The following is a 23,211-nucleotide window of genomic DNA, read 5'->3' as shown; positions in this document are numbered from 1 at the left end:
ATTACGCAGCAGAAATTTAGGTATAGAGCAAGACAGCTGTGTCTGATAGCAGGGAGTTAAAAACATCAAAGGGTCCCTAAAGCTGAGGTGAAAAAAAAAAAGCTGAGACCCCAAATGGGAAAAATCCAGGATGAATTTTGCATGATACACGAAACTATAGAAACAATTGCACATTATGCATTGTGGTGAATAGTCAAAGAGGTATTAGTTAGCACAACCTGATGCAAGTGTAACTAGCATGTAACCAGGAGAGTTGAAATTGGATCTGTTATAGAATAAACTTCCTAGGGGATTAGGGTCTGGTCTGGTTTGGATTTATAAAAGGGAAGACAAAAGAAGGGACATTCCACATTTTGGAGGAGAGCTGATCTGACCCCCAACAATGTATAGGGAATAAAAAAAAAATCCTCTGTTTCTATTTTGTTCTCATCTTAAAACACATGGCATCCAAAAAAGGAAAGAGAACTGAAGCCAGACTTCAAGGCAGTTAAAAAGAAAGAAAGAAAGAAAGAAAGAAAGAAAGAGAGAAAAAAAGAAAGAAAAAAAGACAGAAAGAAAGAAATGACAGAATAAGACGATCAAAATATGCCAGCTGGGAAAATGCTTTAGAATTCTGAAAGTGGGGAGAAGAGAGTGAAATTAGTAAATGGGGATTATCTCTGATGTGGGCTTGATAGGCTGATGGACATTTTTATTTGATGATTTAAAACCTGATTTGCAAGTCTGATATAAGTATTTTTAAATTGTACCATATTAGACAAGCGAGAGAAAAAGACATATTAGGAAAATGGGATCCTTTTATCTTTGAAATATTTTGATCTTGGTTGTTGGAGTTTCAAATATAAGAAGTTTTATATCATTCATTCTTTGTTGGAAGTGGGTCAAATTTTAGTTGATGATCTCTACCCTGTTTTCCCTGACCTCTTCCTGCTCCAATCCCATCTGACTCATATCTACTGAAACCCTTCAGCCTGGGTCCTGAGGTCTCACAGTTGGTTTTCTGCCCTCTGTCTTGTCTCAAAACTCATTATTTCATTAATGAATGTCTCTGTGGTTTTGGAAGCCAGGTGCAATTCTGAGCACTGGATGGACATGGACCATTTTATCTTGATAATGAACTACCTAGCAGGGCCCAGAATTACTGGTAGAGTAGGGAAGGATAGGGCCTGCTGCAGGTCACTAAGCCTGGGTCAGGAGCTCAGGAGTCTGTGAAGATGCCATGTTTTTCAACATGGCCCTATTCCTGGTTTGAAGAGAGTCCTGTAGATATCATGAGCACCATCCCAAGGGTAGGAGAGGCTCAATTCTAATAATGTGTGACCTATTAAAAATGTATTTTGGAGCACATTCAGGTGAATGTGCCATGTATAAGGAGCTGGATTCAAGTACCTGGTTTTTTTACCATGTATAAGGAGCTGGATTCAAGTACCTGGTTCCCATCTTTAGGGGGTAAGTTTCATTAGTGGTGAAACAGTGCTGCAGGTCCCCCCCTCTTTCTCTCTCCCTGATCTCTTTCAATTTTTTCTGTCCTATTGAATAAAAGGGAAAATGTTTTTATATTATTAATTTCAATAGAGACAGAAATTGAGAGGCAAGAGAGAAAGATGGGGGCTGGGGAAGAGGGACACCTGCAGCACTGCTTCATCCCTCATGAAACTTTCCCCCTGAAGGTGAAGACAGGGGGCTTGAACCTGGGTCCTTGAACATGGTAACATGTGCACTAAACTGAGTGAGCGACCTCTCTGCCCCACATACTATCTTTTTCACTTCCTCAAGATTTGTAATAGTTATGAGGTCTTTGGGGGAATCTTCATTAATGCCATTGAAATATTCTGATAAGATTTTAAAAAGCAGTTTCTAGAGAAAGCAAATAATAGACAAATCACAATAAAACCATAACCAAGATTGAAATGACTTCTATTTAGCCTAAAGACTTGCTGTATTTGATAGCCTTGGAGATAAAACACCAGAGACATGCACACCTTCTAGTCATCATTGGAAAGGAAAGACAGCAGAAATGCTCTAGTGAGAAACAAAGACTCCGGGGTATAGACAGAGTGGAGACAATCGAAGCACTGTAGGATTCTTCTGACAGGAAGTTTGATGGTACCAAACCAGAGCCCCTTTGAAAGGCCAGAATTAATCAAAGTGACAGAAAGTAGGGGTGTGATTAAATTCAGTAACAATATGTTCAGAGTGGCTGAGTCAGGTTGCATTGCTGGCCATACATCTCCACCTTCACTCTGTGCTTATCTTCCAGGAGATTTTGAGAGACCCCTGATTACACACACACACACACACACACACATTAAAGTCAAACAGCACTAATTCAAAAATAGCTCAGATATAGTATTAAATAAATAAAAATAGAAACTCAAACATCAAGAGAGATACATCCTCTTCAAAGGAGAGTAAACTTCAGAGGAGAGTATGTGTGCAAAGCTATTTGACCTGGAGATATGAAATGAGAAACTTGGAATAGTCCAATTTCTTCCATTCCATAAATAGCATAGGTCTTGTCCAGGTATGACAAGTGATGGGAGAAGATGGTAGAATCCATGGGAGGAATTGGCAGGAAGGAAATAAGTGACAGGACTTGTGAAGTCAAAAGAGAAGAACAAGAGTGACAGACATGGGATCTAGAACTCACAGGATATGAACTTCAGGGGATGTTCAGTTAGGGGTTGACTTCTCTGGGCTCCAGTGGATTTTGATCCACAGGAGAGTGGGAAGGTCATCTTGGGAAAGGTTCCAGGATTGTAAAGGATCCAGGGTTAGCTTCTGGGCATCACACTATTCCATGGGAACACATTTTATTTATGTGTTTTAATAGTTTTATTTATTATTATTTTTATTTATTAGATATAGACAGAGAGACATTGAGAGGGGAGAGGGAGATATAGAGGGAGAGAGAGAGACCTGCAGCCCTGCTTTACCATCTGCAAATCTCTCCCCCTGCAGGTGGGGATGGGGGCTCGAACCTAGGCTCTTGTGCTCTGTAACATACGCGCTCAACCAGGCACACTACTGCTCAGCCCCCAATTTTTATTTATTCATTTTATTTTTTACCAGAGCACTGCTCAGCTCTGGCTTGTGGTGATGTGGAGGACTGAACTTGGGACTTTGAATCCTCAGTCACAAGACTCTCTTTGTATAACCATTATGTTATCTCTCCCACCCCTCATATACTTCTACATGGCTATTTAATAATTAAAAAATGACCATCATTAGAATTTTTAAGTTATGTTTATAATCTTGAGGTGGAATAATCTATGTGTCATAACCTTCCCATTGAAGATGATATTAAGGCATTTTTTCCCATAAAAAAGAAGGGTACAATCTCTCAATGTATGGCAAGCTCCAAGCTCCTCCCTTTGTCTTTGAACAGTGTTGTCTATGTCCATATGCAAATCACAATGTGTCCTGGCAGTCATGAGTGGAAGCTGATGCTGTTTGAGAATCTAGTCACTGCTAGTAAGAGATCTCTACTGAAAGACATTTGATTGAGTTCTTTCTGGACTTTTCCAATGTATTAACATGCCTCATTCTGACTTGTCCAAGGAGCCTACCCAGAATTATGATGAATTTCTGCTCATGCTACAAGGAAGAACCCAACTGAGCAACTGTAAAGTGACTTGTCCTCTAGTAGGGACTTGTGTCCTATCCTATGATCATCAATTAAAGAAGAAAATTATAGCACTAGAGTCAGATTTGATTGATTTCTAAATAGTCATGTCATCTTATTGAATCAAGTATGCAATTTTCATCTTTGAAATATCATTCTGATAGTTCTGTGCCTTGCTACCACCATCAATATGCAGAACACTTGGCATATAATCCCATTTCTGTGGGTACTTTATAATGGTGGGGATGCTGTGCCCTTGGGCCAGTGAGACATATTGAGGGAAAATATTTATTCTAGGACTTCAAAATGTTCTTATCACTTTCATTTCCAGAAACTGTCGGATGACTGTTCCTTCTCTCTAAATGTTGTAACAGAGAGAGTTTGAAGCTAAAGTGTTGCTTTCAGGAGAAAGGAAGAGGGTAAGGCCTGACTTGCTTTGTCTACATTTACTCCTGGTGGTTCAGTCCCCTGTTTTCACTCCTTTAATTATAGTCTTTGTGATGACAACCTCCATATTTAGGTTTCCAGCTCAGATGCCCTGTATACATGGCCCTATCCTGAATGCCATATGTCAACATGTTTGAATACACGACCCTTGTGGACATGTGTATCTATGGCACTTGAGCATGCCTGAGTTCCTCCAAGCCCTATACTCCAATCTCCTGGTTAGCAAATGACTGGTTCTGGGGCTCCCTCACATGCATACAACCTCATATCTATACTGAATTTTCTTCCCCGCTGGCTCCCACCTCCACCCTACAGCTCTCAACCTGGAGGTTATAGTATCTCTACCCTGGAATGTCACCAAGACTCCCATCTGGCCTGTCACCCTGCCATCCTCTAGCTGGCAACTTGGATGGTTTATAAGAATATGTCAGATGATGTGACAGTAATATTGAAAACTCATCTCTCTTGAAATAGAACTCAGATCCTGCCAGGCCCTGAGGGAATTAGTTGATTCCTTCTGCCACTCTGATGCATTTCTAGAATTCTCCCTAGGCCTTGCCTCTGACTTTCTTGGTGTGCCCTAAGCATGCATGAATTGTGCCCCTATTGTTTGCTGGTTATTGTGGAGAAAGAAGACAGGGACTTAACTGTTCAGTGTTTATTGGGAATCAGAACATTGGTCCCATAGAAACTGGTTATCATGCAAATCAGAGTGAACAAGATTAACATTTGCCTATGGTTGCTTTTGAAACTTTAAATCAGAGTACCCTTTAGTTCAGTGAAATACATTTATTAGAGTACCCTGCCATGCTTTGCAAAGGAATTTTGTGTCTGTGACTCTTCTGACCTGAATGCTGAGAATCTATCACCATCCCTGCTCACAGAGAACAAGGGTCCTAGTAGATTGCCCTCAGTTTATATGAGTCTCCTGCTGGGCATTTTTCTTGTGGCTTTACCTAACAAAATGGAAGTTGGGGACACTGAGCAGGAAGGCACACCAGAGACACATTGGTTCATGTTTGTGAGCATGAAAGTCAAGTCCAGTTAGTTGTTCCTTGCTGGCTCTGAGATTGAACATGAGCAAAAAAACAGGTCACCTATCTGAACCTTGGATTATGAAAAGTGCATTATAATGGTAGCTCTTGGATCCAGGATTGAATATTAACTGGGACAAACCAAATGCTGCAGTCTACCTTGTATAGCAAGCTTGTCTCTGCAGGTGGATAACTAATGGCAAAGCAAGCTTGAAAGAGAAATATCCAAAATACTAATGGGGAGCAGGCTTCCAACAACTTTGAAGCCTTCTGCAAAGTAATAATAATATAGTAGTAATAATGCAGTTTCTGATCAAAAACCAGGTTTGCTTAGCCACTAAAGAAAGTGGTCTATCTTTCATAGGTTTCTTTTAGATAATATATGATTAGGCAAATTTATGAATTTCTCTAAATGGCTGAAAGCAATAAAGTTGAATATTCTTTAAAAAATAACAGACTTTCCATGAACTTACATAGAATGCTACAAGAGGTTTTCATGCATTGTTCAATACTTCTATTTTGAAAACAGTGTTACTGTGAAACTTACCCTTTTGTAATTCAACTATAAACATTAGTAGATAAAAAGATGACTATCTGTAAAAAGGATCAACTTATTTCTCAATGGATTTATAATATAGCAAAAAAACATAAAGAATGCAGATGTTGAAAAAATTAAGTTTTCAGTTTGTAGGAGTAAAATATTCCTAAATGTTTACTAGAATATGGTAGAAAACATATAGAGAATAATATAAATGAAGTTTAGGGTTTGTGTGTCATTGACCAGTATGGGTGCCTATTTGATGCCTGTATAGCTGGTCACATTTAAATTCATATATATATTTGCCTCCAGGGTTATTGCTGGGGCTCAGTGCCTGCACCACAAATCCACTGCTCCTGGAGGCCGCCCCCTCCATTTTGTTGCCCTTGTTGTTGTAGCATTATTGTGGTTTTTTTAAAATTATTTTTTAAAATTTTTTTCTTTTTATTTATTTACTGGATAGTGACAGAGAGAAATTGATAGGGGAGGAGGACATAGAGAGGGAGAGAGACAGAGAGACACTTTCAGCCCTACTTCACCACTTGTGAAGCTTTCGCCCTGCAGGTGGGGACCAGGGGCTTGAATCTGGGTCCTTGTGCACTGTAGCATGTGCTCTTAACCAGGTGTGCCACCGACTGGCCCCTGTTGTGGTTATTATTGTTGTTATTGATGTCGTTCATTGTTGGATAAGATAGAGAGAAATGGAGAGAGGAGGGGAAGACAGAGGGGGGGAGAGAAAGACATCTGCAGACCTGCTTCACCATCTGTGAAGTGACTCCCCTGCAGATGGGGAGCCTGGGGCTCCAACTGGAATCCTTCCTCTGGTCCTTGTGCTTTGCACCGTGTGTGTTTAACCTGCTATGCTACCGTCAGACCCCTCAAATCCATAAATTTAACTAAAACTAAAAAACTGAGTTTTTCAGCCATGTGACCTCCTATGTATAGAGCTAGATTCAGTTGGCACTTCATGAGTTAGTTTCTCTGTTCACTCACACCTCCTTGTCCCCACCATAGTCAACAAATAGTTCCTTCATCTTTCAGTCTCTAATAAAGAAGAGATCTGATGAGAATGATTCTCTCTCCTGAAATTGCCAGGGGAAAAAATGCCCTCTAAAATCCTTGTCAATAATTTCCCAAAGGGAACATTTACTTTATTTCCAATTTTGTTCATTTCACTCTAGGGAGCTATAAATTAGTGAGCTGCTTACTGGAATCAAACCCTCAAATTTACAATTACAAGTTGCTATCAGTCCTTGCTGGTCAGATATTACCATCTAAATGCTGGTTGTTCAAGGATTCAGGGTCTGGAATTCTTAGCCAATGTGGAGTTCCTACGAAGTAAAAGGAAGTAATTTCTCGGCATCTCACCAGAGTAGCCACTAATGAGGCAAAATGAGAGCAGAATTCCAATTAGGACAGGCCATGCTTCCCCAGACGTAACATGAGATAAATTAAAAGACAAGCCAGCACTTCTTTTAGTGGTTGTTTTTCTCCCTTAGCCTTAACGTTAGCACTCCGGTCTCAGATAGGAGGAGAAAAACAAAGCAGAGGGACAAGCAGACAGAAGGACAAAGGACAAAGGGGGAGATACCAAACCTTCCCCCAGTGTGGCAGGGGATGGGCTTGAACCCGTGCTGTACACATGATAAAGTAGGTGCACCATCCTGGTGACCTCTCTTGTCAGTCCAATTCACGATTTTTTGATAGGAAGTGAAACAAAAAGAGAAGGAAAGATTAAACTTCCTTTAATGAGGTGGAAGCCAGGTTCAAAGCTGGGTAATGCAAATGGCAAAGCAGTGTACTATTCAAGTGAGATATTTTGCTGGACCTAGATGATATATCCAGAACCTATTAAATAAATACGTTAAAATAATATGAAATCCTTTGTATAGGATGCACTGTTTTACCTTTGATTGGGGGATAAATTATTTTTCTTCTTTTTGGGCATAGTGTCATTTAGCACTTTTAAATGTCTATAATTATTAAACTGTTTAAATATTTCAAAGTGGACAGTGGAATGCTAAGTAATATTTCACAATAAAAAACTTCCTGGTGCTATTATTCTGGACTTAGATTTCCAAGTTAAAAAAAAACAAAATAAACAAATAAAAAACAAGAAAGAAGAACAGAAAAACAAACACACACACACAAAAAAACTCCTTAGAACTATTAAAGTCAGCTTCTATTATGTTAGAAATTAACTCCATAGTTAGGAAAGACTCAGGACTCCTATCTCTAAAAGAGATACTCTAGTTGACCATCACCAGCAGATTTTAAACAGTTCATTTTAAGAATTGTTACAATAATAGAACAAATCATTTTAGCCAAGAAGACAACCGATATGACAGGCTGAAGATAAAATGAGAACATTGGTTGAAACTGACCTCTCTTCAGAGAGAAGGGGATGCTGAGTAGGGATTTTCTGAGGGAGAATTCTTTGACCATGGCAACTGTGTAATTCTCTAAATGAGACTTTAATTATTTTGTTACTTATCTGATTGTGGACTGAGAATTATTTCTATATTCATTATATCAGTCCTGTTTGATGAAAATGAATGAATAAAATGTTGAAAAGCATCATTTAAGAATTTCCTTGGTAGGGGCTGAGCTCACACACCATAGTATAGAATGACCTAAGTCTAAGTCCTCAGCCCCCACCTGTAGGGGAGAAACTTCACAAATGATGAAGCAGTGATGCAGGTGTCACTCTACCCTCCCATCCCCTCTCAGTTTCTTTCTGTCTCTATCCAATAATAATAATAATAATAATAATAATAATAATAATGTCTCCATAGGACCTTGCCCTCAACTTGAATCAACAGCGGTAGAGAATGTTCCATCCTCTGAAGGGAGGATAGACAACATACTCTATGCTACACCTGAGGAGTATGGGTCAATACTGGAGCAGCATGGAATGTTCCTACTCATGACCACAGAATGTGAGCTCAGATCTACAGGGATGCAGAGGTCACATAGGCTCCTAAGCTGAATATAAGCCCCAGATCACATCAAATTGATGAGGTTTACAGTCAACAATATTTATAACCCTTCCCCATATTAAGGAGCTACTCTCTTCATTGATCCAGCTTTCTGGTCCTTTTTCCAGCCATGAAATCATCTCCCCAGACAATAACTTGGATCCTCCTGCAAACCAGACTTCAGGCTCAGACAAAACAAAACAAAACAATAACAACAACACTAGTATAGCTACAGTCTCTTTGGAATATAACTAAAATATGCCTACTAGCTATCTACAAAATGGAGAACCCCTAACTCTTCATCTGCACTATTCCAGCCTTTAGGTCCATGACTGGTTAACAATTTGTTTGGCTTTGTATGTTAACTCTCTTTTCAGCCACCAGGTTCCAGATGCTAGTAGGATGTGACCAGACTTCCCTGGACAGACAACCCCACCAATGTGCCTTGGAGTTCTGCTTCCCCAGAGCCCTTCCCCATTAAGGAAAGAGAAAGACAGGCTGGGAATATGGATCGACCTGTCAACGCCCATGTTCAGTGGGGAAGCAATTACAGAAGCCAGACCTTCAACCTTCTGCATCCCACAATGATCTTGGGTCCATACTCCCAAAGGGTTAAAGAATAGGAAAGCTATCAGGGGAGGGGATGGGATGTGGACGTCTGGTGGTGGGAACTGTGCGAAATTGTACCCCTCTTATCCTATGGTTTTTGTCAATGTTTCCTTTTTATAAATAAAACATTTTAAAAAATAATAAAATAATAATAGCAATCATAATAATCATTAAAAAAGAAAAGAATGTCCTTTGCCATAACCAAGGTGAAAACTCAATTTCAAGGTAGGCCATTAAGGTTGTCTTGTAAATTCTTCCTTTGACAAAGGTGCTGGCATGTCCCCTGAGCCTACAGGGGCCAAGCTAACATTCCGTTATGAAATCAGATCCAGTCTGCAGTGTGTTAACATTTTCTTTCTTGACCAGTCCTTATTTTAATGGCGGCCTCAGAGCATACTATTATAGCATGTGTTGTGTCTTCTGCAGTAATCATGGACCATCCACTCCTCATTTAGGAAAAGAACATGGAAGTATTTTTATTCTTACTGCAGCTTTAACCCCTGTGAGCAGAAGTGTGGTTTCCATGCCTACTTCAAAGCTTCCTCACTCCATCGCCTCAGCTTTGCTCCAAATGCTGCGCTCTTCCCACTCCCAAATGTTTCCTTTGAGAACACCACCTCCACCTTCCTCTTCATGCTGTCTCCATGTTCCAGGTTCTGGCCATTCTAGGTCACTGTGCATTCAGGCTGAGTCTTTAACTCAGGAATGTTCAAGTTATGTCCTTGCTGTTCTGGGTTTCTGACTCTCTACAACGTACATCTCTGGCCACACTTTCCCTTCTTGTGCCTCATCCAGCTGACACATATGCACAGTGAGTGGGCTCATTCTGTTCTGAGAATTTCTGAGCGTTTCTCCCTCCCTGCACATTCATCACCAGGTCAGCTCTGACCATCCTTTCAGACTGGGTTGATACTCATCTTTCTCTCAGACATCTTCTGGCCCCTACTCCATAATGCATTTTTGTGTGTCTCTTCTTAGTTGTCCTGCCACTCTGGCATATGTTGGACATGACTTTGTGGTCTGCACAAAGAACTCAACATAATGTTTTTTTTTTTGGGGGGGGTGCCAGAAGTTATGCCTTATCCTAGGGGTATGGATCAACCTGCCAATGACCATGTCAAGTGAAGAAGCAATTACAGAAGCCAGATCTTCCACCTTCTGTACCCCATAAAGAATTTTGATCCATATTCCCAGAGGTATAAAGAATAGGGAAGCTTCCAATGTAGGGGATGGGACACAGAACTCTGGTGGTGGGAACTATATAGAATTATACCCCTGCTATATTATCATCTTGATAATCATTATTACATCACTAATAAAATTTTAAAAAAGAAACTATGCCTTATCTCTAGGCACTGATACATATTTTTCAAATAAATGAATGAATTACATAGTTTGATTTATAGTTTCCCCAGATATAACTTTTCATAGTTGGTGCTTCTACGCAGAAGCCTGGGGAGCTCCATATGGTCCCTCTCTCACTGCTGGTCCATAGGGTGTGGGCACAGATAGGCAGAAATAGTGACTGGGGATAGGGGGTGGGCTGGAGCAGCTTGCACGTGGGTACTAAACGACACACACATATCAAACTGTGATAAAATAAAGTATCAAATACCATACACACATAAGTGCATACACACACACACACTCACACACACACACACACACACACACAGCACATACAGTACAAACTCACTGTAAGACACATGTAGATGGGACTAGAGCACAACTTTACCACTTGTTCCAAAATAATTTTCCAGGTGTTTGCTAACTATAGCAGTGACTTTTCTTCTCTGATCTTTTCTCTTTTTCTAATTACAGAGCTGGATATAAAGTCTTTCAAAGCTAAAGGCTCAAAAGATTTTTGATTGTATTGAAGTTCACTTATTTCAGAGACATCATAAAAACAGTGAATATGGAGTTACTCAGTAAAGTCACTATTGCATTGCCCTTTAAATTCTGGTTAATGTCTCCACAAAGCCCAGTGACTTAGGAGAAGCTATGAGATTTTTGTGTGCTGACATTGTTAATAGTAATACTGAGTCTCTGGTATATATGTGCCTGGTGCCAGACTGTTTCATGAGAGGAACACTGAAGCACAAAGCAGGTGGCAATGCTCCCACATCACTAGGCAGGACATGCTCTGAGCTTTGTTTTGCATAAAGAATCTTTTTTATGGAAAATAGTGTGCCTTAATTATTAAATTTAAATCAGGCACATTCTGTCAGCCTGTGCTTACTTACATCTTATTTTCTATTCTGAATCTGACCACAATTTTTGTCAAAAAGCTGGAAGATAGCTGGCATAAAGTAACAACAAATGCTGGAGAGGTTGTGGGAGTGTGTAGGGGGCATTAAGGAACCCTCCTGCACTGATAGTGGGAATGAAAATTGGCCCAAACCTTGTGGAGAGCAGTCTGGAGAACTCTCAGAAGGCTAGACATAGACCTACCCTATGACACAACAATTGCTCTTCTGGGGATATATCCTGAGGAGCCAAACTCACTCATCCAAAAATATGTGTGGATACCTATGTTCATAGCAGCACAATTTGCAATAGCTAAAACCTGGAAGCAAACTAGGTGTCTAATAACAGATGAATAGTTAAGGAATTTGTGGTATATATACACAATGGAATACTACTTAGATATTAAGAACGATAAATTCAGCTTCTTCACTTCATCTTGGATGGAGCTTGAAGGAATCATGATAAATGAGATAAGCCAGAAAGAGAAGGCTGAATATAGGATAATCTCACTTATAGACAGAAGTTGAGAAACACAAACAGAAAGAAGAATCACAAAGTAGAACTTGGATTGGGTTTGGTGTCCTTCACCAAAGTAAAGGACTTTCGGATGGATGTTGGGTGAAACTTTCAGGTCCTGGTACACAATGGTGAAGGAAGCCCTAGGCTGGGTGTGAGAGTGTTTTGCAGAAAACTGAGACATTTTATACATGTACCACTAATTCAATTTACTGTAAATCATTAATTCCCCCAGTAAAAGTATACACAAAAAGAAATTACTAAAAACAAAAACAAGACAAAGAAAACTAATCCTGGGGCAGGGTGGTGGTGCACATGGTTAAGCGCATGTATTACAATGTGCAAGGACCTGGGTTCAAGGCCCCGGTCCCCACCTGCAGGGGGAAAGCTTCATGAGTGGTGAAGCACGGCTTCAGGTCTCCTGTCTCTCTCCCTCTCTATCACCCCCTTCCCTCTTGATTTCTGGCTGTCTCTATCCAATAAATAAAGATAATTAAAAAATTTAAAAAAAGAAAACTAATCAGGCACGTCAAATCTTGCTCGTGAAATCTCCAAATGTTCTGGCAAAGCATAGGTCCCTCTATTATGAAGGGACATAACCTGAAATTTATATTTTTTGTGTATGTTTGGTTGGTTTGTGTGTGAATTCAAAGTTAAAGATAGACAAAAAAGAGCCATGAACCCAGGTTCTTGGTAGGAACCCTCACTAGTAATTTGGGACTAATGCTGACTATTACAAAGAGAAGGAGAGAGAAAGAAAAATTCCAACTAAAACCTCATTAAAATAAACAAATAATCAGGGGAACTTGTTAGCAGGGCCATTGTATTTTCCTCCTGAAGTGAGCCTTCCCTGTGACCTTAGGGAAGCTTGCAGTAAGGTATGACACTGGCATTATCAGCATATTCCAGAAGCAGAAATAGTAAAGTCAGTTCTCTTTTATTTTTGTAACTTTAATGAATTAATTATTTTTTAAATTTTTATTTATAAAAAGGAAACACTGACAAAAACCATAGGATAAGACTAAAACAAAAACAAATCAATGGGACTACATCAAATTGAAAAGCTTCTGCACAGCCTAAGAAACCATCACACAAAAAGACCCCTCCCAGAATGGGAGAAGATCTTCACATGCCATACATCAACAAGAGACTAATCACCAAAATATACAAAGAGCTCAGCAAACTTAGCAAACAAAAAAAGCAAATGACCCCATTCAAAAATGGGCAGAGGATATGAACAGAATATTCACTACAGAAGAGATCCAAAAGGCTAACAAACACATGCAAAATTGCTCCAGGTTGCTGATTGTCAGAGAAATGCAAATAAAGATAACATTGAGATACCACCTCACCCCTGTGAGAACTGCATACATCAAAAAGGACAGCAGCAACAAATGCTGGAGAGGTTGTGGGGACAAAGGAACCCTTCTGCACTGCTAGTGGGAATGTAAATTGGTCCAACCTCTGTGGAGAGCAGTCTGGAGGACCCTTACAAGGCTAGACTTGGACCTTACATATGACCCAGTAATTCCTCTCCTAGGGATATACCCTAATTTGTTTATTTTATTATTTTTTTTTACCAGAGCACTGCTCACCTCTGGCTGATGGTGGTGGTGGTGGTGGTGGTGGTGGTGGTGGTGGTGGTGGTGGTGGTGTGTGTGTGTGTGTGTGTGTGTGTGTGTGTGTGTGTATGTGTGTGTGTCTGGGGCAGTTGACCCTGGGACTTTAGAGCCTCAGGGAGGAGGATATCTTTGCATAACTATTATGCTATCTACCTCAGCCAGTCAGTTCTCTTTTAAGTCAGCTAAAATGTCTGTAGTATAGCTCTGCCTAATGAAACTATTTTTGTGTCCATTCATATTTATATGTTCACTGGATTAACATATATATGTTCATCCATGTATATATATGTGTGTGTGTGTGTGTGTGTGTGTGTGTGTGTGTGTGTGCACAACTGGAGCTATCATCAGACATTCTCATTTTAGGATTTCTACTATGTTGTGATTAACTATTTGCTATAGTGACTTTGTTCTAAATCAGTCCTTTTTAAATTTTTCATTTTATTGGGGACATACTGGTTTACAGGACAATTGTTTAAATGAGTACCAGTTCTTATCACTCTGCCATATGTGTCTGTACATTACCCTCACCACTAGCCCCAGCCCCTCTTTACTCTTCACTGAGTCTTTAATGATGACTTGTCCCTACATCTCCTTCCACTTCAGAGTCCTTTGCTTTGCTGCAGTACACCTCACTCAGTTCAAGTTTCTTTCTGTTTCCCTTTTCTTGCCTTGCTTCTTAGGTATCATCTACAAGTGAGATTATCTGATATTCATCCTTCTCCTGAATTAATTAACTTAACATGATTCATTAAGCTGGTATTTTTTTAAAATCTTTTTTATTGTTGTGTAGAGAGAAATTGAGAGGGGAAGGGGAGATAGAGAGGGAAAGAGATACAGAGAGAAACACCTGCAGCCCTGCTTCACCACTCATGAAGCTTTCCCCTTGCAGGTGGGGACCAGGGGCTTAAACCTGCGTCTCTGTATACTGTAATGTGTGCACTTAACCAGGTGTGCCACCACCTGGTCCCCAAGCTGTTATTTTTGAGTATTGTAGAAAGGCTGTAAGGCACACTTTATAAACATCTGAGAAGCACTGAAATCAAGTGAGCTTGAGTGCATATTGTGATTTATGGGGGAATGCATGAAAATAGTTTTGCACAATAAGGTGTGTTACAGTATCTGGAAATTTAGTTATCACTAGACTCAATCACCAGTCTAACTTTCCATGAAGGTGACTGAAAGTATCACATGAGTCACATAATTGAAAACAACAGAAAGAATCCTGCATGTGTTTATGTGGCTGTAACTACAGTTAATTTGAGTCTTTAATATTCTGTGCAAACAACAGTTAAAATGCGACTTTGAAGAAGTTGATCTTGGTTCAAATTTTGCCACAATTACTTATTGCCATGTGTCTAGGTATTCCATCTGCTTTAACAGAGGATATAATACATGCAGAAACACTTTGTAAATAGTCATGGACTTTAGGAGAGTCACATGCTTCATTATCAATAGGTGTTATGCTAATTTGGGGAGAGCCGGAAACATTAGTTTAAATGTTCATGCTTTGAATAGTTCTGGCCTCAGAGTTCACAAGTAGGGTGTGATGTGCCGGAGGGGCACAGTCAACGTGTCTTCTTATTCATAGATATCCCCACATGTACATATACACCTCCCATACTTTCCTATGTGCTTCAAGGAAGCCTTGTTAATTGCAGGGCCAAATGATGTCTCTAACTGAAACAAGGGAGTATTCTTTGAAATTAAGAACAATGCACTACCGGTATGCTCTCAAATACAAAGTCCACACAAACAAACCAACAAAAAACCACGGAGGCCAAACCTCATAATAACTTCTGTCATAAGAAGCTCAATCCAGATATAAACATATGCTTCTGATAAGAAAAGAAAATATTAGGGAAATGAGACAGGGGCCAGGGCAGTGTACCTCACAGTGTTTTGTGGATTTACTATTATATACCCTGATGGCCAAGATTACAGAGAGGAGGAATATTTCTAACGGTCTGATTTCTAAGGAAAGTGAATAACTTTATTTAACCTGAACAATAGACAAAAGCCCAGAAATCTCTATCCAATCTCAGCTACTTGAACTGCTTTATAGAAAAAAGAAAGTCCAAGCAGTGAAATGTCATATCTTTGTGCATAAGTTCAGAATTTCAAATCCTTGATTTAAGTTTAATTTAAAATAAATGCAGCCCAATCTTAAAAAGAAGAGAAAGTCTGTAGTCAAATGCCTAAGTTAAGAAGTACCAGGACAAGAAAGCTCACCTGGAAAGGCATCTGGTTCTCCATGTTTGGGACTCAGGTTTAAGGTTGGCTCCAGGTTTTTAGCACTTGGAGAAACTTCATTGTTGTGGTGTCTTTCCCCTGTCTTACTGTCTCTGTCTCTTTCTGAAAAAGTTTACCCAGAGTAGTGAAGCCCAGGTGACAGCCACAACAAAAAGTACCTTGGATAGATACCTAGAAGCTAGAGAATATACAAGACAATATTCTAAAGAGCAGAGAACCCAGACTTTGGGCCCCCCAAGCCCTATGAGGATGAAATAAAAGGTCAAACATCGAGAAATAAAGATGTACCAGAAGTCAACAACTCTTTTTGCTATCAGGATCTACACTATTGAAAGGAATTGTGGCATTATAAGATAAAGGCATGAAAGTAAGGGTGTATCTAATTTTGGGTGACCAAAGTATAAGTGGAAACCAACTTAGGGGCTCAGTTTTAGAGCTAATTGCCTCTGACTGAAATCAGTTTTGATTTGGTTTAAATTGGTGAGTGAGATGGCTAAAACACCTACATTACACCCATGTCTGCAACTGATCATGCATCTGGAAGGAGGAAAAATAATTCATGACTGGGAGAATATGGTTTCTCAAAAAAAAAAAAAAAAAGTCTGACCATGACATGATGCAAATTTGCCAGTTCTTTCAAACCTCTAAATTCTTACATCCTAGTGAATGAAATTTTAAGAGAAGATGATTTCCCTGATAATAAAATCTTACATTAGACAAGTTCTCAAAAAAAAAAAATCACTTGACTTTGAACAATTTTATCTTTTTTTTTTTTTTCTTGGCCCGGGGACCTAGTGAATGCCACAGTCAGAAATCACGTAATATGATGAGGCAGGTACATAACAAAAACCACATACTCCTCACCAGCATGGGAAGTGTGTAGTCCTAAGGGAGGAGTTCTAATAATGAGTTTTCCCATTTGCCTCCTAAAGTCCATACTAACCCCATCTTGCTTCTTAGTCACTTGAAACCTTTAAAAATCTCTTTTCCACACTACATGCACTAGCAACCAGAAAAGCAAGAACTCCAGAGTTTGCATGGTATTCTATAACATTAAATTTAATACATTTTCAGTTTACATATACATAATCAGACATGAAATTACTGAATTTTTTAAAAAAGAAATATTCCATAAGTTTTGTTCTGGATAAGAACTGAACAAAGTTATCTCAAGTTTAAGAGGTTTGAAGATCCAAGACCCAGAGTTTCTCTGGCAAAGTGTGTGGTCTGTCCATGATCAGAAATGTCTTAAGGGCCAGCTAGCAATACTTGGTGTTAGAAGCACCAAGAGGAACATTTCCAGAAAATTCCATGTAAGATGAAAAATAACAGCAAAAAAAAAAAAGTATTTCTAGGTAAATTGAATCCACTTACGAAAATGCCTTTATGAAGAGGTAGAGAGACCATCAGTTCATACAGTGAACAGCATGCTTTCACTTTCTTAGTCAAGTAAAAGGCTACAGTAACAGGATTCAACCAAAGCTTTAAAAATATGTAAGTATAGGCATAGGGATCCCAGTTTGATCCCCCAGCTCCCCACCTGCAGGGGAATAGCTTTACAGGCGGTAAAGCAGGTCTGCAGGTGTCAAAAAATATGTAAGTATAAAGAATAATCTAAGGAAAAAACAACATGCTTGAATTATTGTAGAGAAAGTTGTTGTAACTCCTAAAGTGCCTCTAAGCATGGGAAAGTTACCCAACATACTTTCAGGACTCAGACACAAATCACAATGGGTAGAAAAAAATCATTAACTAAAAAAGTTAGGAGAAAAAAAATATCTATGGTTCCTTCAGTTTTGAAAGATATCACAAAACCTAAATTGACCGTATAGATATCAGATATTTTAGAGTAGACATTTAGCTGGAATCTCTGGCTTTACAGATTGATTAATAAAAACAGAAAATTTCAGAAACCTTGTCAAGTTCCCATTTTTCAAGAAGGGTTCAGTAAAATAGAACTCATGTGTTGCACAGACAAGCTTAGGAATGAGTATGGACATTAGATCAGCTATAATTAGGGAAAAAGACAATTGTGCCCTGAAGATGTGGTCTCCCCTTCTAGAAGTGTTGGGCGAAGGGTAGGACCACTTGGAAGTTTCCCTCCCTGGAGGTGTAAAGGGCAAACCTCTCCTCTGAAGATGCTGAGGGTAAGGCTCATCACCTGACCCTTCAAGGTGAATGAAGCAAGAGAAGAAGAAACTGCTGAAGCCAGGAGAAGCAGCAGGTCTGTTTGGAACTTCAGATCAATTAAACTTCTAAGTCAAAGTCAAAGGATGAAAACAATTGAGAACTAGACCCATCAGAAAGCTACTCTGGTCTCTGGGGAAGAGGTCATCTTGAGACACTAATCAGATAGAAACAATACTAGATGCAAGTTATGCAAAGGCTATTTTCTTGTTTACAGCTGGCCTGTTGTAACTGGAGACATGCCAAACTTGCAAAGTATTCCTCATCAAGAAATTCAAAGGAATGTTGCCATGATCTGATGTGTTGGCCAAGTTCCAAGTGCAGTTAATTATGCTTTTTGACCAGGAGGGAAATAGAATTTGAAGCCATGAAATAAAAGATGCCTTAACAAAGTGGTTTGAGTTGTTCTTGCTAAGTCTGTCCATTTTTTGAGTTTCTAAAAGCTACTTTGTCCATTAGGCAGCGCAGTGGATGATGCTACAAATTGTAAATCTGTTAAGTAAGAGGATGCCCTCCAGGTGTTTATACTCCATGAAGAAAACTCCAAGAGTCTTGTGACGAAAGGGCTAGTTCAGGAGGTCACTGAACATGAGCAGGTGATCTATGGCACTAGGGCCTTGGACAGGGATCCTGTAAAAAATGACATGGTGTGAATCAGAACCCTGTACTCTGTGCTAACCCTAACCTATCACAAAGGGGTTGGAGTGAAGGGGTGGAAGCCTCAGGAGAGAAAGCAAACACAGATGAAAGAAAACATTCTCTAAGTTAGTGATAAAGTCATTTCCAAACAAAATGGAAGCCAAGTGATTTGACATGTTATTGGTAGCACATTAGTTAATTAAAAAACATCTATTTTGGGATTCTTGGTAGCCATTGTGCTGAGGCAATATCTTTCAGCTCCTGCCTGGTTTCCTTACATACACATGAATGTCAACTCAACTAAGTGCCAAATGTTTCAATACAGGTTTTATAACAACATGTACCAACTTCTTCCAAAGTCTGTCTAAAAATTGAATAAGGGTCATCATGTGTGCTAATGTTTCATATAAAGGTTGGTGGTATCAGTGTAGGTTACCATATGTATGCTTAAAATATAAAACAATTATAGGCACAGAGGAGAGGGAGACCAAAAACCTGAGAGTAGATGTGTATGTTCAGAGAATGCTGACTGCACTGTTAGTGAGCTTTACTCAAATCCTAGAATGTTAACTGTTGTGACCATTGTGTACTCAAAGAGTTAGCTTTTATCTTGGCAGATTTTTTTTTGTCACTGGCACTAATTAGATATTGATGTTTTCAATAATTATATCAACTACTAACTGAAATGCTTGTTAACTTCTTACATTATAACCATTTCCTAAAAGTTTGAATGATGACATACATTTTCCCTTCTGTGTGCATGCATCTCTGGAGAGAAAACATATATACTTGAGAAGCTCATTTTAGAAAAAGCTAGAGAGGAATGAGAGGGGCGAAAGGCAACAAGGATTATCTGGAAGGTGACTGAAATTCTGAGGACCCAACCTGTGTCCTAAACCAAGGCTCTGAAGTACGAGGGTGGTTCTTTAAAACACTTTTCTTTCCAAATGGCATATCCCCTCTTTTTTATTTTTTTGTAAACAGCTACATGAATAGATCTTTAAAAAGAGTTATTTTCATGAAATCTTACTTGAGTTCTTGAGAGCTGGTGGCTAGCATGCTTCGAATGCTTTTGTCAGCCAGAGGGCAGCCCGATAGACTGTAAGACAGGCCAGAAGACTGGGTGAGTTCACCCCACAAGTGATTATCTTAACAAACATGACAGAACATTGGAATCAAAATGTTTAATGCAGAAAGCAATGGGGTAAGTGCTGTATATTGACTTTTAAAAAATAAATAACTCAGTATGCATACAAATTTAAGAAAGCATGTTTCTGAGTAAACAGTTGAAATGAGGAAGTATTTGTATTCTCTGCTTCACATGCTTATTAAACATCTTCTAAATTAAGGTAGATCATTTGAAAATAAAAGGCATTATACAACACACACATTAACATGCCTTTAAAGGTCAACATTTAGCACTTAAAGGATTGACACATAATTCAACATTTCACTCTGACAGCATTGTTGAGGTAAGCTGAAAACAATAAATTGAGAAGACAGATCCACCATGAGGAAATGAAGTCACACCTTCTATGAGAGGCGTAATTACCAGTCACATGACCACTCCCATCACACCTGGGTGTTGGACATCTGCCACCAAACACAAACAGAAACAGCCAAAATAGTAAGTATATTTTTCTTTTTTTTTTTTTTTAAGACTTTGAAAAAGTTTCATTGTTTCCAGTTTAGCTGCAATGTCTGCAAGGAGGTAAAGCACCCTGAAGAAAAGCACACAGTAAACAGAACTGAGTGAAAATGGCGCCTCCACACCACAGACCATCTTAGGACAAACAGGCCCACAGCTGACTCCTCACTCTACTCAACTGGCAGTTCAAGTTTCTCCTATGCTGCAAATGTAGCATGCTCAAACAGCAAGGCATGTGCAAGACCCAGTTTTGCTAAAAAATTTTTAAAAAGCCAAAGAAAAAGAAAATTAAGAAGAGTGAAAATTTCACCTCACAACATACTTACGTTATTAAGTCCTTTTTGCTCTCCTTGCACTGAGGGTACTTGGGCTTGGGGCTAGGGATGGTTACCTCCCCTGGATACCTTCTTTCTTCTAGAGCTTCCTGGAAAGGATCCAAGTCTTCAGGCTGCAGGCAAAATACAGCTTCAGGGCCACATAGATGACAACTCAATGCATAGCTCAAAACAGAACTCCCTCCCCTCCACTTGGGGTTGGATGCCTCTGCTTTTCCCTTCCTTGTCCAACCAACTATACCTTTGAAATTGTGACATAGCTTTATTCTGATGAGACCTCTTTACAAAATGCAAAGTAAACTGTGTTGCAGAGTATCTCTTTTCTGTGGTGGTCCTTAGTTTCTCATCTGCTGCTCTGAATTTTTAATACCATGGTGACTTGTCAGTGGGCAGGACTTTCTACAATATGCCATTGACTATACTCACAAGAGGGACAGATAAATGGCCTGACAACTAGAGAGATTACTTTCAAACGTATCTTTCTCATTCCAAGTTCAACAAGTATCTGTTGGTGTGTTGCGTACTTTTCTCCAACCCTGACCAGCAGATTGAACAATATACCTAAATATTTGAGAGTAGGTTTTTTTTAACCAATCAACAGTGACTGTTTACATATTTGAGCTTATAAGTCCCAAAGGCATTTGAAGACTAGCTTAAAATAATGTTCTGATTTTAAATTATTCTTGCACAGCATTTTCTTTGTAATAAAAATCTACTTTGGTAAATGGGTTCAATTGTAGTAGCCTAGCAATTCCTATAGATGGCGATGTTCACCAAATGTATTTCAGAAATAAAGGCCACAGTAGTTTTTCTTTTAGGGCAGTCTATATGATGAAAAATACTTCTGTCGATATATGAGGGTTTTAATTTTAATTAAAATAAATTTGGCAACTCAACTACTATGCTTTATTTGGTAGTAATGATAACACTGTAGGAGAGATAAATCTTGTGGAGTTTGGCTTGTCAATGAGATTCTATTTTCTTTTACAATGCCTGGATATTTATATCAATTTAAAAATAAGATAATAGGCATTAAGATGTAATGGCTCTATAATCAGGTATCTTTTCTGTCAATTCCTACAAATAGCTGATATTTCCTTTTCCCCTACCTCTATTTTTGTGGACTGTTATTGCCATTGCTTTGATGGTGAGCTCCTTATTGTATTCAAAAAGATTTTCATTTTTTTGGCAAATAAAGGACATGCCATACTTTTGAGAACTGAATGCTGGATAGAAAGTCAGTCCAATAAAAAAACAACTTTTCTTCATATCTTTTCTCAGTCACAAGGTTATTATAACTATTTTAATAACCTGAATTAAGAAAAAAAAGTGTAACTACTTTAAAATAAAAGTATAACTACTACTTGACATAGTTCTTCTGGTAATATTATAGTTAACAAAGATTTAGATGAGTATAATACAATGTTTCATTCAAGGCTGGAGTATATGCTTTTGAATATTTAATTTTCTATAAGAACAGAGACTATTCTGAATTTTAAGGAGCTAGGTAGTCACCAGCACATAGTTAACCACAGAAGTATTCAATACTTTTAGAATTCTCTGCTTGCAAGGGAAATACACATTATATCACCATGTCACTCAGAAAAATGAACTGGTATGCTGTTCATACATTTTCTTAGAGGCATCATTTGTAACAAAACACACTTCTTAGAAAATAAAATTCATCATTTAAGAGTTGGTGGTTTGTTTCACCCAAATTAATACCAGTCACAATTCTCTCCTGGGTTAGGAGAATGGATGGATGATAAGCCCAGTCAGTCACAGGTCTTATTTAAAGAGAAAAATACATTTTCTTTTAATGTATGTGCCAATGGCATTTTCTCCCAGCTGACACCCATCTATAATTCCAAGCTGACACAGATAGGTTCAATGAAAAGGACATACAGTAATCTCTTTGGAATCATCCTCATCTACCCTTCGAGGTTTCATTTTGGTGTAGTCTACTGGCAAGTCCCAGCAATCCCCCTCGCTCAGTTGGAAACACCGATTGTTCATCACTGCCTGCTGTTGGGGTGACATGGGTTCCAGGGGAGTCAGAATTGGGCAGCATCCCTCACGCGGCCTCTGCTTGTTCATGCTGAGATCCAGAGTTCCATTCTCATCTACCTCCATGTCAGGATTCTGGGGACAGAACAAAATAAGAAAACACGATAACCACATGGTCCCTTCACCAGATCACAGCCCTGTTTGCAGTCAGTGCAGAGTTGAGACACTGAGGTACTCACTGCGTCTCCTTTACATAGACTCCCAAAGTGATCAGAACAACCCTTTTGCATGTTTTTCAATCCTGTGCTTAGCTGTGATAGGCAGATGCATGCATCATCCATCCCTCTACTGCTAATTAATCACCTATCATTGAGTTGGCACTTATCATCTATGTCCTCCCACCCCCACCAGGTCCACCTCTACTTTTAGAAATATGCCTGGCCAGAGGAAAATTAAACAAGTACCTCATTTTAATTCTTAGTTTAACTACCTCATAAGAGATCAGAATTATCTCTGTGTGCATGCATAG

The 23,211-nt window shown here is 39.1% G+C and overlaps 1 protein-coding gene across 7 annotated transcripts in view; it reads right to left on the bottom strand.

The window, feature by feature from the left end:
- Nucleotides 1–23,211, bottom strand: part of MYT1L (myelin transcription factor 1 like) — a 527,336-nt gene that overhangs the window by 67,512 nt on the left and 436,613 nt on the right. For all 7 annotated transcript variants that reach the window (XM_060187042.1, XM_060187047.1, XM_060187048.1 and 4 more), the window contains 3 exons: nt 22,581–22,817; nt 20,667–20,788; nt 19,723–19,791 (listed from right to left, as the gene is read on the bottom strand). In XM_060187042.1, coding sequence (XP_060043025.1) covers nt 19,723–19,791; nt 20,667–20,788; nt 22,581–22,817 — 428 coding nt within the window. The remainder of the gene's footprint in view (nt 1–19,722; nt 19,792–20,666; nt 20,789–22,580; nt 22,818–23,211) is intronic.

This window comes from Erinaceus europaeus, chromosome 3, assembly GCF_950295315.1.
Source record: "Erinaceus europaeus chromosome 3, mEriEur2.1, whole genome shotgun sequence".
Classification (NCBI taxonomy): Eukaryota; Metazoa; Chordata; class Mammalia; order Eulipotyphla; family Erinaceidae; genus Erinaceus; species Erinaceus europaeus.
The sequence above is the reverse complement of the archived record's forward strand: the minus strand, read 5'-3'. Positions and strand labels throughout refer to the sequence as shown.